At 40.2% G+C, this 16,298-nt stretch overlaps 3 protein-coding genes across 3 annotated transcripts; 1 reads left to right on the plus strand and 2 right to left on the minus strand.

Moving 5' to 3' along the window:
* The first annotated feature begins 620 nt into the window (after nucleotides 1-620).
* Nucleotides 621-8,685, plus strand: dnajb12b (DnaJ heat shock protein family (Hsp40) member B12b). Its single transcript, XM_084937511.1, has 9 exons — nucleotides 621-991; nucleotides 4,547-4,724; nucleotides 4,836-4,981; nucleotides 5,069-5,242; nucleotides 5,358-5,428; nucleotides 5,577-5,686; nucleotides 6,147-6,319; nucleotides 6,442-6,583; nucleotides 6,985-8,685. Exons 1-8 carry the CDS (start codon nucleotides 847-849, stop codon nucleotides 6,561-6,563), a joined length of 1,119 nt encoding a protein of 372 aa, XP_084793637.1. The 5' UTR covers nucleotides 621-846; the 3' UTR covers nucleotides 6,564-6,583; nucleotides 6,985-8,685.
* Nucleotides 8,686-9,289: 604 nt separating this feature from the next.
* Nucleotides 9,290-11,098, minus strand: ddit4 (DNA-damage-inducible transcript 4). The gene is made up of 3 exons (XM_084937514.1): nucleotides 10,964-11,098; nucleotides 10,503-10,725; nucleotides 9,290-10,410 (listed from the first exon to the last, which is right to left on the minus strand). The coding sequence occupies exons 2-3, from the start codon at nucleotides 10,684-10,686 to the stop codon at nucleotides 9,911-9,913; spliced, it is 684 nt and encodes a 227-aa protein (XP_084793640.1). The 5' UTR covers nucleotides 10,687-10,725; nucleotides 10,964-11,098; the 3' UTR covers nucleotides 9,290-9,910.
* Nucleotides 11,099-12,540: 1,442 nt separating this feature from the next.
* Nucleotides 12,541-16,199, minus strand: anapc16 (anaphase promoting complex subunit 16). The gene is made up of 4 exons (XM_084937516.1): nucleotides 16,071-16,199; nucleotides 15,627-15,780; nucleotides 13,557-13,631; nucleotides 12,541-13,168 (listed from the first exon to the last, which is right to left on the minus strand). Exons 2-4 carry the CDS (start codon nucleotides 15,766-15,768, stop codon nucleotides 13,059-13,061), a joined length of 327 nt encoding a protein of 108 aa, XP_084793642.1. The 5' UTR covers nucleotides 15,769-15,780; nucleotides 16,071-16,199; the 3' UTR covers nucleotides 12,541-13,058.
* Nucleotides 16,200-16,298: the final 99 nt, after the last annotated feature.

The following is a 16,298-nucleotide window of genomic DNA, read 5'->3' on the forward strand; positions in this document are numbered from 1 at the left end:
GGTTTGCCAGATGTATATTTGCCACCTCTGGAAACTAGCCGATCTTGTTGCTGTCTAGACACGCACAAACATTGAACTGTGTAACCGTTTTCCTTTTGAAATCACGCGTGGACTGAAACACAAGCACTGTGTTAACGATGCAAGTGGAACAAAACAAGTTACTGTGCCCAAACCCCGGCAGAAGAGCCCCCTCCCCCCTGTCCTCCACCCACGTAGGAAAATAGGATGCTTCATCTGTTACGTCATCCTCATTCTCTGTCTATAGAAGTTTAATTGTGAGATATAAACTTTCAATGTGCCCAAAAATAGCATAAGCTGCTGAACACAAGAAAAAGTATTTTAGGCATGACGGGAAAAAACAACTGAGTCTCCATAAACACTGCAGAACAGGTCGAAAAGGCTGTTTACGTCACCCTGTGAAGAAGAGCTTTGACTCTGCTGCAAAATAGAAACAGATACACACTGTATGGCCAAATTAAGGATCACGCGGCCCATATTTACCCGGGCGAGCAGCAGAAAATGGATGGACGGTTGGACGGATGGATGAACACACCAACGGGTGTTCACCCTCTTGACCTACATTTGAAAAAAAAAATGGCAATCTGTCGCCATCTAATGGTGAAAATGGGGCAGCGCACGCAGCCGATACTGTTGATTTTCTGCAAACAGGGCTCACCTATTACTAAAATCTCCAATCCCCATGCACCAGCAGCAGACAAAAAATTAGCACCACATTGATGAATGCATATCACCGACTGACTGATACATATATTTTTTTCCTGCAGCATCTATCTGGCGTCATCATCAGGCGCCCGTATTTACTTCTGGTCCAGTTAGTTGCTGCTGATGCCTGCTGCGATGGAAGTAAACAGGGACGAAGCGGAGCGCTGCATTGACATTGCAGCGGCCGCCTTAACCAACCAACAGCCGGACAAGGCGCAGAGGTTCCTGGAGAAGGCGCAGAGGCTCTTCCCGACAGAGAAAGCCAAAGGTAAGTCAATATGGGGGGAAAGGGGGAGGGGGGCGCACATTCAGCTGCGAAGATGCGCATCATCACCTCCACAGCCTGCAGCATCACCTGCACTCCTCATGAGCAGCGCATGTAGCCAGGGCCTTTGATAGCACTTAAGCTAGCTGGTTCATTTATGCAGCTTCTGCGTTTTTTCTTATTCTTTTTTTGTACGAATTTCACTTTAAAATGAAGCTGTTCCATCAGTGTCTGCAGTGCTTTAATTTCCTTTTCTAACAGAAAGCTAAGCCTTTAATTTAGGTGAACAGGAGTGGACTGGGAGAAAGGCAAAATAAGTCCTAGATGTCCAAGATTACTACATGCTACTTTCCCATGATTATTTCAAAAATAATTTTTGACAACACAGGTATTATCCTTCTAAGCTCGCCAATCTACAAACCGGATTGCAAAAAAGTTGGGACACAAAACAAATTGTGAATAAAAACTGAATGCAATGATGTGGAGATGGCAAATGTCAATATTCTATTCAGAATAGAACGTAGATGACAGATCAAAAGTTTAATCCGAGAAAATGTATCATTTCAAAGGAAAAATATGTTGATTCAAAATTACACGGTGTCAACAAATCCCAAAAAAGTTGGGACAAGTAGCAATAAGAGGCTGGAAAAAGTAAACTTGAGCATAACGAAGAGCTGGAAGACCAATTAACACTAATTAGGTTAATTGGCAACATGATTGGGTATAAAAAGAGCTTCTCAGAGTGGCAGTGTCTCTCAGAAGCCAAGATGGGTAGAGGATCACCAATTCCCACAATATTGCGCAGAAAGATAGTGGAGCAATATCAGAAAGGTGTTACCCAGTGAAAAATTGCAAAGACTTTGCAGTTATCATCATCAACTGTGCATAACATCATCCGAAGATTCAGAGAATCTGGAACAACCTCTGTGTGTAAGGGTCAAGGGCGTAAACCCATACTGGATGCCCGTGATCTCCGGGCCCTTAAACGACACTGCACCACAAACAGGAATGCTACTGTAAAGGAAATCACAGAATGGGCTCAGGAATACTTCCAGAAACCATTGTCAGTGAACACAATCCACCGTGCCATCCACCGTTGCCAGCTGAAACTCTACAGTGCAAAGAAGAAGCCATTTCTAAGCAAGATCCACAAGCTCAGGCGTTTTCACTGGGCCAGGGATCATTTAAAATGGAGTGTGGCAAAATGGAAGACTGTTCTGTGGTCAGACGAGTCACGATTCGAAGTTCTTTTTGGAAATGTGGGACGCCATGTCATCCGGACCAAAGAGGACAAGGACAACCCAAGTTGTTATCAACGCTCAGTTCAGAAGCCTGCATCTCTGATGGTATGGGGTTGCATGAGTGCGTGTGGCATGGGCAGCTTGCATGTCTGGAAAGGCACCATCAATGCAGAAAAATATATTCAGGTTCTAGAACAACATATGCTCCCATCCAGACGTCATCTCTTTCAGGGAAGACCCTGCATTTTTCAACAAGATAATGCCAGACCACATCATCATGGCTGCGTAGGAGAAGGATCCGGGTACTGAAATGGCCAGTCTGCAGTCCAGATTTTTCACCTATAGAGAACATTTGGCGCATCATAAAGAGGAAGGTGTGACAAAGAAGGCCCAAGACGATTGAACAGTTAGAGGTCTGTATTAGACAAGAATGGCAGAGCATTCCTATTTCTAAACTTGAGAAACTGGTCTCCTCGGTCCCCAGACATCTGTTGAGTGTTGTAAGAAGAAGGGGAGATGCCACACAGTGGTGAAAATGGCCTTGTCCCAACTTTTTTGGGATTTGTTGACACCATGACATTTTGAGTCACCATATTTTTCCCTTAAAATGATACATTTTCTCAGTTTCAACTTTTGTTCCGTGATTTATGTTCTATTCTGAATAAAATATTGACCTTTGCCATCTCCACATCGTTGCATTCAGTTTTTATTCACAATTTGTTTAGTGTCCCAACTTTTTTGGAATCTGGTTTGTAGCTCAATACTAAATAAATACAGAAATACAACATTCAGCTAAATAAAAACAGAAAAGTGATCAATATAGCCACACATGCAAACAAATGTACTATATTTATTGCTGTGAAAAAGTTTGTCTTTTTCTTGTTTTTGTATTTTTTTGTACATTTGTGCCACTTACATGCTTCAGATCATCAAAGAAAAATTAAGTACTACACAGAGATAATCTTGGATTCATTTTGAATCGATCAGTCACTTTAATAGAATCTCTCTGACAAAGTGAAGTGGGCTAAAAGATCTCAAAAAGCAACACATTATGCCACGTGCAGAGAAACAGTCATTGACATCTATCAGTCTGGAAGGGGTTACAAAGCCATTTCTAAGGCTTTTGGACACCAGCAAACCAAAGTGAGAGCCATTATTTACAGTGGTGAACCTTCCCAGGAGTACCTGGCCTACCAATAGTACTCCAAGAGCACATCAATGGCTCATCCAGAAGGTCACAAAATTCTGTTGACTGATGAGACAAAAGCTGAACTTTTTAGAAAGGTTGAGTGCCTTTGCATCTGGCATAAAACACACAGCATTTCATAAAAAGAACATCAGACCAGCGATCGGTTCCTGCGTTGAAGCTCATTCGCACAAACTTAATCTGAAAGCAACCAGCAAGTCCACCTCTAAATAAAAACCAAATGAAGGTTTTGGGTTGGTCAAAGTCTGGAGTTAAATTCTATTCAGATACTTTAGGATGACCTTAAACAGACCATTCATACTGAAACAATTCTGCCAAGAACAGTGGGCCAAAATTCCTCCAGAGTGATGTGAAAGATTCATTGTGAGTTATCCCAAATGCTTGATTCCAGTTCTTGCTGCCGTGGATGGCACAACCAGTTATTAGGTTTAAGGGGCAATAACTTTTTCCCACGGGGCAGGTAGGTTGGTTAGTTTTTTCACTTAATAAATGAAATCCTGATATAAAAACTGCACTTTGTATTACATTTGAGTTATCTATGTCTAACATTAAGTTTTCTTTGATTCTCAAATATAGAAGTGGGACAAATGTGCAAAACAAATATGACATTAGGAAGGATGCAAATACTTTTTTGCACCACTGTACATGGTGGCATGTGCTTGTGCCCAACTTTACCTCTTCTTAGGTTCCACACCAGATACGCCTTAGACCATGACCCACCTCACATATACATATAAAACCTGTTAAAACTGCAACCACAGCATATCTGAAAATAAAATAAAAGAAATAAAGCTGGTTTTTGTTTTTTGATTTTTATTTTAGTTATAATGGTTCAAGCCACTTTGTTTTAGTTATTTCAGATTTGTGCAAGCAGAAAAACAATGGCACAAGCAGACAGATCCTCCAACAAAAACTATATTTAGTTTAATGATTTTCAAACATAGCTACAGTTTTATACTCTGCCCCCAAGAAGCTCTTATAATACCATTGAACTTGATTGCTTGGTAGCTTTACATCTGCTTGATGACATGGATAGTCCCACTATCGAACATTTTGTGTTTTTAACTGCTGTTGAGTACTTGATAGAATATCTTTGAACATATCTTCCAGTATTGCTGGATGTAATAGCAAAGAATGGATTTACACCCAGACAAGATATCCATTCAGACTTCAGCGAGGTGTCGGAGCCTCGACAACGGCAGAACATAAAGGAGAACGCCAGACCTGAAGAAAAGCCTGCAGAGTCTTCAAAATCCTACATGGCTGATCAGCTAGAAGCTGTGAGGAGGTACGTAAGACTGCTGATTACATAAACATACTGTTGGTTAAAATAAACTCCTTGATGGGTATATTGACTGCAATTGTGATTGAAATTTGTAATCATGTGCTCTCTGCACAGGATAAAACAATGTAAAGACTTTTACGAAATTCTCGGGGTGTCGAAAGATGCCTCAGAGGATGAACTGAAGAGATCGTATAGAAAACTTGCTTTGAAATTCCATCCAGATAAGAACAGCGCTCCTGGGGCAACAGAGGCGTTTAAAGGTAAGACGGTGATTAAACTCATCCAAGGTTAATATAGCACTTACAGAAAGCAACTTATAGCAGCTTCATGTTATAACTTTCCAACAGCTATTGGCAGCGCGTACGCTGTTCTGAGCAATGTTAACAAAAGGAGACAGTACGATCAGTGTGAGGAAGAGAGAAGACATCCTTCCAGACACGGCCCAGACAATGGAAACTTTGAGCCGGATATTTCACCTGAAGAGCTCTTTAATATGTTCTTTGGAGGAGGTTATCCATCAAGTTAGTCTCATAGTTTGGTGTTTCCATATAATGCATGTGAGACGGAGTATTTTAATTGCAAATATATATTTCTGTGGTGCGTTTTTTATGTGCTAAATGTGTTAAATCAATCTAGGCCATGCTCACGTATACAATAATGGGCGGATGCGTTACCAAAGGCGGGAGAGAAGAGAGCGACAGCAAGATGTAAGTTTGATACTTAAAAAGCTAAACTGTAAATGTTGAGTTGTTTATGTTTTGCCAGCAGGGGGAGACATTTAGTCATCTGCCATTTTACAAGCTGAGGCTTCTCTCAGAGACTGTGTGTGTTTGTTTGTAATGTGTTTTTCCACAGGGAGGTCTCGCCCTCTTTGTGCAAGTCATGCCCATCCTCATCCTGGTTATTGTGTCAGCTCTCAGTCAAATAATGGTCAACAGCCCCTCCTACAGCCTCAGCTTCAGGCCGTGAGTGTGATCCTTGTAACACAAGAATCTAAAGTAACACAACTAACTGTTGTTCTTCAAAACTGCGAGGGACTTAGACAAAAGATTATCTCTACGTTAGCAGAATCCAACCCAGGTTTTTTTCACGGTACTTCTGCTTTCACTCGATCTTTGCATAAGCTTGGTGGTCGTGTTAGATTTGCCTTCACAGTATTTGCCGTTGTTTCTCCTCGTATTAGTTTGCTGCTACCTCTGTTAGTTCCAATTAATCACAGAGCTCCTCTTGTTTGTGCTGCTGTCATGTGTCTTGTCCCGTTCCCAGTACACTGCCTTTGTGTGTTCAGATATACGCCTGCGGTTTCGGGCCCTGCTTTAAACCATTGTCAGCAGTGACTCATGTTAAGACAGACAGATGGTGCAAGATCTGTGCTGCATTCTGTCATATGATAACACTCCCACACTCTGGCCTGTTGTCACGTAGGTCAGCAGGTTACTCACAGAAGAGGCTGACTGAGAACTTGAAGGTGCCATATTATGTGGGGGAGCAGTTCTCCAAAGAGTTCACTGGTGTGAATCTGAAAAATCTGGAGCGGACAGTGGAGGATGATTATATTTCCAACCTTCGCAACAACTGCTGGAAAGAGAAACAGCAAAGTATGACAATAAATGATTCTTATATCTGAGTTTAAGCATGAGTATTGGCGTGATTGTCAGTGTCATTATCAGTGCTGAGATCATTTTTTAATTGTGTGTATGTGTTTGTTTGTTTTTTACAGAGGAAGGAATGCTATACAGAGCTCGCTATTTTGGGGACAGCGATCTATACCAAAGAGCACAGAGGGCTCGCACACCAAGCTGCGCCAAGTTGTCCGAGATCACAGCTTCTTTACATGGATGAAAATGCTTTCATGATTCAAAGCAAGTTCTTCAAACTCTGAATATTTTCTCATTTTGGCACCAGGGATGGGGCAAAATATTGACATTCCAATATATAGCATTGATTCCCCTTGATTAACTTAGGGTTGCAGGAGGGCTGAAGCCTATCCCAGCTGGCATGGGGCTAAAGACTGAATACACAACCAGACAGACAGCCCATCAGAAGGCTTTCCGCTTGGTTATCCTCTGTTTTCTCAATACCATATTTGGCTTCAGTATGTCAATACTTGTATCATGCAAGCGCATCAGACCAATTTTACTTACCAGAATCACAGCTTCATGACACTTGAACTTCTAAAAAGAATAGTCGTAAATTCAGCAAAAGTCAACCAGCTTGCTGTGAAGACGTTTTGAAAAAGGCTTTTTTTTTTTCTTGTCTCCAGGTTTCCAGAATCACTACAAAAGATTACCAGTAATTTATTAAGATGCATTTCTACAATCTGGAGGCTGAAGATGACTCAACAAGGAGCAGACCAGCACCACTCGTCACCAAACAGATCACACAAACTAACTCAAACAATTTCTGTGGAAGTCTAGTATGTGGTAAAAAGATATAGCGTTAATATAGTGTTTTAGAATGGAACAGCTTGCTATCCTCAAAAAATGTGGGTTTGAAAAACTTTAGGTTACTTGTGCAACTGGTTCTCAGAAAAGCATTTGTTTCGATGGCTCACTATGCGATGCTCCTCCTTGGGTATTCCTCAGAAATATTTATTTCATTATGCCAATCCTGATTGGCTGATGATCGTAACAAACATGTCATTCAGACCCAACCACCCTTAAGTAGCTTGCACAAATAAGCTATCTTTATTCAAGATAAGCTAGGCAGCTAGCACCCAGTTAGCTAACACTCCTGTCTGTGGACAGTAAAGCTGGCTAGCCTGTATTGCAGGTTGAGAGACTGCATAGTAGAGGTGAATGATACAAATATCGAATGTATCGATATCAACACTGTGGTATTGAATCGATACTGGTATGATGGGATTCATACTTTGTTTCTATCCTCTAAGTTTGGTATGTATCCCACTGAATTGTGTTAAATGAATTATTTTGTTTGTGAATTTTTCCATTACAAAAAATACCATAGTATAAAAACGAAACTATTTTTTTGTGGGGACTGTTACATCTATTTTATTTCTAGCCTATAGCACGTTTAAACAACAGAAGTTGACCCAAAGTACTTTAGAGATAGGCACATATACACTCCAGATCTGCCAAAAACCCTGTTACATGAAATACATGAGAAACTGGAAGTTGTGTTGACAAATTATTGTGGAAATAAAAATCATAGTGATTTGTGGTCATGAAAACATGTTTAGAATTTGCTAATTTGATGATGATGTGATCACCAATCAATTAAGATTGGCATAATGGTTCTGAGTACACAGGGAGGCGCATTCCATGTCTAAATGTCAAAACGAATACTAAGAATGAGAACCTCCAAGCACTAAAGAAAGAACATAAAGAACACTTTATATTTGTTTTGGGGGGAATGCAGTATGAAAACAGACCATACTTAAGTTATATGTAGTCATATGGATGTTATTTATGTAGCAATATAACAGATTCCACATTGAATGCCACCTCCTTGATTTTATGCTGTAATTCAATGGAGAAAAGTTTGAGGGGTTTTGATTTTAGATGCACATTCTCAGACTATGCAGTAGTAATCTAATACGTCAAATGTCTAGGCTTTTTAGACACTTGAACACCTGAAATTTGTCTTCTTCTGCTGTGTGTGAGATAGCCACTAGGACATGTCCCTGTCACTTTACCTCCTTTAAATGTATTAAGGGCAAACATGTAGTACAACTTCACAATAAATGCCATGAGAATGAGACGTGGCAATCCACAAAATGAGACTTTAACCAGTTCAAGTGGGAACTGTCACGTCTCTGCTCAATCTGTTGGAAAAAGCCATTTTTTGTCTCAATTTTTAAGTTTATAGTATGCTACTTATTCTTTGTATTATTTCTTGGAGAAATAGATTATAAAGAGAGGATAAGAAAACCATACAGATCTTGTTCACTTCGTTTTTCCACCATGTTTTTAATTCTAGATGAAAATAAACATGGTTGCTCAAACGTGCTAAGTGTGACTCTCTGCTTTGAACAGAACAGGCACAGAATGGGAGACAAAAGCTCAGTCAGCGCATTTGGCACGTACAGTGTGTCGGCCGGCCGGCTTACAGAGACAGGGAACTAGAGACATGGCTGCATGCACGTTCAGCTCTTCAGTGACGTGCAAAATGTGCCTGGCAGGATGTGCAGCGTCACATTCTTTCAGCACAAACACACTCAGCTGTTTTTTTTGCAGACTGCAGATTCTGCACCTCTGATTCATGACTTTGACTTCTTCAAATTTCACACTAGCTTTTTTTTAGGTTTTTAAACTTTTGCGTCATTGTACATGATGTGGCTTTAATGGCTGCCACATATTCCTGTCAGCTGTTCTGCATCGGAATACCATTAACCACTGTACCTCACCGCACCAGCTGGTGTGCTCTAGTGTAGTTTGCGTTTGTAGATTTTGCAGACTGGGTTCACACATGCACGCACATTTGAAGACTTGATGATGTTCATTCGCTTTGTCTCATTCTTAGATCTCTCCTAACTCTGTCAGCGAAGTCAACTATGGATCATTTGGATATGAAAGACTGAATAAATAATAATAAGAAAAAACAAGATGTTAGAAAACAATAATTTATTTGCATTCGATAAAGGTACAAAAAAAAGTTCACTGAGTATTTGAATATCAACCGAAGCAGGACAGGGCTGCACAACACAAGATCAAGTTACATTTGTAATCTTAGCTGCAGCTTGCACAAACAATGCACAAGGTAAGCAAGGGTAGGCCTTTCACACTTCACAAAGGTTACCAAATGCTCTCTTGGTGTACCACTTCATCAGGCTTTGTCCAATTCAATTAACTGTCATGTATAAAAAGAAAAAGACACAATGAACTTCAATAATAACTATAACAATATAGCTAGCTGCCGTTGTTTAGTTTCAATAGAAACTGAGGTATGCACTTCCAATACTTGTAAATGCCATGTCACCAGATATAATATGATGGTTACATGTTGTCATTTTAAAATCTGAATGTCAGTGAGTGAGTATTAGGAGCACTGCCTGCTCCAGGTACCATAAAGTTCAGCCCCTTTACAGTGGGAACAGTAGACTACATCATGACAAAGTCCATCTGATACACTTCAGAATGCTTCATATACATGTAATTACAGTAATAGGCCCCTTTGTGAGCTTTTATCGTCCTCTTGTGAGCATCAAAGCACATCAGTGTTTGTATTACTTAACATTCCTCAATTAGAAGATCTTCAGAACTATACAGCTTCTTCTTGATCACACGGAAACCAGTGCTAAGTTTAATAGCTTGTCTCACTACTGGAGTAGAAGGAGACTTTGTGCTAAAAAGTCCTTGAATTTTAGGCCAAAGGCCGCCTGACTCTAGCCTCAACACCAGAGCGAGCTGAAATGTAGGGACAAGGTATGGGTCCACAGATAGCTGTCCCATGCTCTCACAAACATCCCCTTGCTCAACGCAGAGGTCAATGAGAGCCCCTCTTAAACCGCAGGGCTCACTAGCTGCCAGATGAAGGAGCTCCTGTCCAATGTGCTCCAGAAGTTTGTCTGGAATGAGCAGTTTTGTACATCTTAAGGCGCAATCTGTGTCTTTGGCTTCTCTCAGACTTCGTGCAATCAGGTCCACTACTTCTTTTAAGAGTGTCTCCTCCATTGGATCGTAAAACAGGTCCTCATTGAAGGCACACAAGTCACTTGAGACATCTGAGCCTGTGTAAAAGACAAGAATGAGTTAGAACCTGAAACTTGCATACAGAAGAAAAGAATCATGAGATGTGAGATGCCTATGCAGCATTACTTACCTGAGTCTGAGAGATCACTCCTGCTGCTATTGTTGGACCCTGACTCCATACTCCTGCTGCTGGCAGGTGTGCTGAAATCAGTCAGTCTTTGAACCAGTTTGCCCCAGGACAGCCTTCTGTCGCTGCTGTCCACTGGAGAAGGAGGTGAGCTGCCGATGTCAGTATATGCAAAGAGTTCAGGCATGGTTGTCCTCTCTGCAGTATGAGCTGCTTATGTGGTCAACTGTCACAGGAGAAACAAAGGCAACAGATGAGCACTCAACTACTGCCGTTAATTCCACGTTTAACGACTTAATTAAACATACATATCAGGCTTTTGAGGTATAGCTTTCTGCTAAAGATATGAACAATAAACATTTTCAAAAAGAACACCTTTTTAATTTGACTGCAGCTAGAAGCTGTTTCACTGTCAAAATTAGCTGTAAACTAGCAAAACCGGCAAATAAATTAATTGTACTTACTCGTTTTTTAAATTCTGCGTGGTTCAAGGTCGCTGTGGATGTTTAAGATGCGTAGGTTTAACCGTTATTGTCTGCAATTTGTATCTGGAAACTTCTTTCTTCTGCTCTTCCTCTCTTTCTCTCACCAGCTGCCAAGCTCTGCAGTCTGTCCTGCAACAATGTTTATATATGTGGGCTGCGAGGCCACGCCTGTCTCTCCCTAACCAGCCAATCAAAAAGAGAGGCACGACACCAGCGCTGCTTCTTGCCTGGTAACATGCCAGCAGAGAAGAAAGACAAACAGGAGGAGGAGGAAGGGGGGTGGTGGGGGAGGAATAGCAGACCCTAGTGTTATGGATATGTTTCAGGGGACTTGAGTGGGCTTGAAAATGACCTTGTTGTTTCTTTGTTTGATATCTTATGTGGGTATTTGGTAAACCGTTTTGCTGTATGTGCACCTACATTTTAACAGAATGTAGGCCTGGATGAGCAGGTTCAGTGTTGCAGTGCACATTACGTCACCTGTTTTGCTAAACCATTACATCATAATTTTTTATCTGGCACACAGAAATGCAGAGAACACTCAGTGCGCTGTGCACAAGGCAAAACAGATAATAAAAACGGCTACGGGACACCTCTTTCTACATTTACCCTTGAGTTACAAACAAAAAGACTGCATATAAATTACATATGTTATCATCATTATTATTATTATATGAGTTATTTAGCAACGTTGTACGCAGAAATGCGCCGAGGGGTTGTTATTGTAGCATCTTTGCACCATTTATTACTTCATCACAAAAGATGCTCTGGTGTTAGCAAAGTGTTTTAAAGCATAACACAAACTGTGTATGAGAGTAAAAACATGTAGCGGATTTGTTAGAATACAAAAGCAAGTTATTTGTGTCGGGGCCATAGGCTACATAGTACACATTTTGCTCACAGCTGTATGTTGGAAAGCAGCCAGAGGCTATGCTGCATTTCTGCACGTGTGTAGGCGTGGAATACACTGTACTTTGTTAGACAGGAACTGAAATACATAAACACGTGTAGGAACACTATGTTCTGAGGTGGATGCTATAAAAAAGTTATCAGAGAGCTTTAGCAGGGGACGTGGATTAAGAAGATTTAGTAGCTTGAGTAAAAACAACAAAAACTATGAGAAATCACTTTTTAATTGGATTCTCAGAAAGTGTGGCCAGAAACAAACTAGAAAAAGAAATTTAGACTCCAGCCAGAGGTGTGTCCTGTTGTGTTCATGGCTGTCCTGAAACACTCAGTACAGTACAGTACAGTACAGTACAGTCTGTCTTCAAGCAAGTGAAGGGTGGGAGTGTACAATCATTCACTGAGGAAAACACCAAGATTTGCACGTTTACTCACGGTCACCACAAGACAAAAGTGGCACGGAAAACTGCACTGATGGGTTTCAGACTTTAGCTCGTTCAAAGAACAGAATGAACAACAGCAATATCAAAATACATACCACAAAAAAAGCAGCACAAAGACTTTTCTATCCTTGGATTTAACAAAACTTAACACAGTGAGGTGGAGTTGGACAAAATACACAGCACCAGGCAAACAAACAGCAACCAATGTGAAGAATGTCCCAAGTCTGATTTTATTTACAAGCTCTCTTTGTTTTGTTCCAATTGCTGGTGGAGTAAGGACATACACAGAAAGGAGAAGAGACCAACAGTGCAGCAGGCTTTACGTTTATAAGTTACATTGGAGCCATTTGGAAACACAATGCTTCTCTTCCAGGGATTTAATACCAAATGTAGTATTTACATTAACATGAGAGAATCATCTTGAACAGCCTAAAGCAGATGGAAAATCTGTTAACTTGTGAATTGTGTAGTTACTAATTTATAAGAATGTTGTTGACAAGATTTTATTTAGTATGCTGGATTTAATGTAATAAGTGGTTTAAAAATAAAACAATCACATAGAAGTGATAAAATAACACATCTCACATTTGGGATCTCCAGATAACACTTTTGAACTTATGATACAGAATACAGAAGGAATATCATGTGTAACTTGAAAAAAAAAAGGTTACATTTTCCTTCTATTTGGCTGATTAAATAAGCAAAAGACATCTGAATCCCTTTATTTAAGATGGTGTGAATCCCAATAGCTGTTCAATAGGTTTATACCGCCACTCGTCTGCTTCTAGCTCCTCCACCAAGCTCGCGAGTTTCTCCATTCGAGACACTTGCTGATCTGTAAGAATGGACATTACTCATTAGTATACCTGTTTCTATTAGATCAGGGGTGTCAAATGTAAAGCCTGGGAGCCAGAACTAAAGATTTTAATTAATTAGTCTTTTAACTGTATTTTCATAAAAATACAGTTAAATGATGATAACCATTTATATGATGCCAACGTGATTAAGTAACGGATCAAAACAAAAAATGTTTGTTTTTTCACCGTCTATATATCTCGCAGGGATTTAATTTGTAGTTACACTGTGAGAAATGAGAGTTTCACTCATCCAGCCCATTTAAGATGAAGGTAGGCTGTATGTGGCCTATAATGTAAAATGAGTTTGGCACCCGTATTAGATCAACCAAGACTAATGTGAAGCTATGCAAATATAGTTAGACTTACCATGTTTAACCTGTTTCAGTGTTGAGGCCACTTGGTAGCTGAATACAGACTCGCATAAAAATCTGTCAGAGCCATCTAAAAAGAAACGTAAAATGAAAAAAAAAAGTTCAGTCAAATAAAGAATTCTTATTCAAGCTTTGGTCTCCAGGGTAATAAAAGCCAAAACGTAGATTTCAAGCTACATCAGAAAGAGATCTTAAAATATTTCATATATTTATGACATAAGAAGTACAACAACAGTAAAATACAGCTAAAATAGTTTTGGGTTTTTAAAAAACATTACAATGTCAAAGCCTAAGAGACATCATCCATTAGTATACACTCAACCACCATTTTATTAGGCACACCTGTTTAGCGGCTTGATAACGCAAATATGCAATCAGTGAATCACAAGGCAACTCAATGGTCAAGACAACCTCCTGAAGTTCAAACCGAGTGTCAGAATGGGGAAGAAAGTGAGTCAAATGACTCTGAATGTGGCAAAGTTGTTGGCATTTCAGAAACTGCTGATGTACTGGGATTTTCCCACACAACCGAGGTTTTCGAAGGTTTACAGAGAATCGTACGAAAAAGATAAAATATCCAGTGAGCAGCAGTTCTCTGGGTGAAAATACCTCGGTGATCTCAGAGGTCAGAGAAGAATATCCAGAATGCTTCAGGCTGATAGCAAAGCAAGAGTCAATGCAAACAACCACTCGTTAAAATCAAAGTAAGAAGAGCATTTTTGAATGCACAACACAACAAATCTTGAAGCAGCTGGGCTACTGCAGCAGAAGACCCCACCATGTGCCGCTCCTATGGACTAAGAACAGGAAATTATGACTGGACAATAGACAAAAGAAATGCTGCATGGTCAGATGAGTCTCGATTTCTGCTGCCACATTTTTAGGGTCAGAATTTGGCGGGACCAATATGAAAGTATGGATCCTTCCTGCCTTGTATCACTGGATCTCGCTATTGATGGTGGTCTAATTGTGTGGGAGATACTTTCTTTCTTGAGTATGATTTAAATGCCACATATTACCTGAGTATTGATGTTGATAATGTCCACCCCATTATGAGAACGGTGTACCCATTTTCTGACAGCTGCTTCCGGCAGGATAACACACCATATCACACGACTCAAATGATCTCAAACAGGCTTTTTGAACATGACAATGAGTTCACTGTATTCAAACTGCCTCCACAGTCACCAGGTGGAACAGGAGATTTGCATCATGGATGTGCAGCAACTGTTTAATAACATCATGTCAATATGGACCAGAAACTGGGAAGAATGTTTCCAGCACCTTTGCTGAATCTATGCCATGAATAATTAAAGCAGTTCTAAAAGCAAAAGGGGGTCTGAACAAGTATTAGGGAGGTGTACCTAATAAAGTGTCCAGTAAGTGTATGTAGACCTGGCAACAAAGAATAATTTAAGAGTGACAAATAAATCTTATGTAGAGGATTTTTGAACTACTAAGAACTGCAGGCCAACAGATTCAATGGATCATTAGGTGTTACACTGGAAATATTGAAGTGAAAGAAAGACCCCCCCCCCCATTCCAGTCAGATGTTGTAATTTTTCACATAACAGTTATGCTAAAACAAAAACTCTGGTCTCTTTAAATCCTTTTTTCCACCTTCATTGTGGAAAGAGACCACTTCCACTATTCCATTACAACTTAAGAGCTTCATCAAAGAATAAACATGATTACTTAGCAACACTGGCAGGAGACACAACCATGATCCTAACCATGCTACTGGAATGCCCCACACAGCATAAAAGGCTTAAGGGTTTCGCTTTATCTTAATTTGTCTACCATGTGCAAGAGAAAGCACTTGATTGTGAAGAAGAGAGGCAGACTCTGCTTTGTAGTAACATATCTTTCTTAAATACTTTAGAAACACAGGCACATATATTCTCAGTGTTATACTAAAGTAGGCAGATATTATAATATTAAGGTATTATGTTGCAAACCTCCTACCATTATATATGACTTTCATATGATTTCTATCTCCTGGCTATTTGGGAGCATTTGGGCAGCTTTTATACAAGTACTTTTATCCGGTTTTCCTTCATCGTACCTTCCATCATTTCCCCTGCGCCTTTTGGATACGTATAGAGGACTTTCCTTGGTGGGATGAGCTCGGAAGCACTGAACCCGGAGCCAGTCACGGAGCTGCCGCTCACTCCTCCCGCAGAAGAGGACGAAGAAGACGCGGCCATTGCCTCGATAAACTTTAAACAACACACACAACAACGACTGTTGTTACTACCAGTTTAATGTGTCAAACACAGATAAAGCAAGGTGGTTCATGTTCTAGTAATCACAAAGGCTTTTAAACATCCAAACCAACCGGTAGGGGTTAGCTTGGAAGGACTGTTTCACTAGTTTTAATGATACAACATTGCTAGCAATAAAGCTAACTATTCTGCTTATACTAATGTTGATGATAACCACCCAGCCGAAATATTAACAAATATAATATGGCAAGAAGTCTCCATTTTTATTTAAAAGTACAACTTACCGTCGATGTCAGAGCAAATATAACAACTTAAAATCCAGCCAGTTTTTGTTGTTTTTCAGACGTATACCAGTAGTTTACGACAGAGACCGCATTTTACGTTTGTCGCGACAGGGGTTGCTGCTATCGCAGATTTTACAATCATAGGGATGGCTCGTCTCAGTCGTCTGTTGCTAAAAGGTCGTTCAATGACTTTTGTAGATCTGTTAACACATTTTCCGACACATTTAA

The sequence above is a fragment of the Perissodus microlepis genome, chromosome 8 (assembly GCF_051167445.1).
Source record: "Perissodus microlepis isolate ML-2025 ecotype Zambia chromosome 8, ASM5116744v1, whole genome shotgun sequence".
Lineage (NCBI taxonomy): Eukaryota > Metazoa > Chordata > Actinopteri > Cichliformes > Cichlidae > Perissodus > Perissodus microlepis.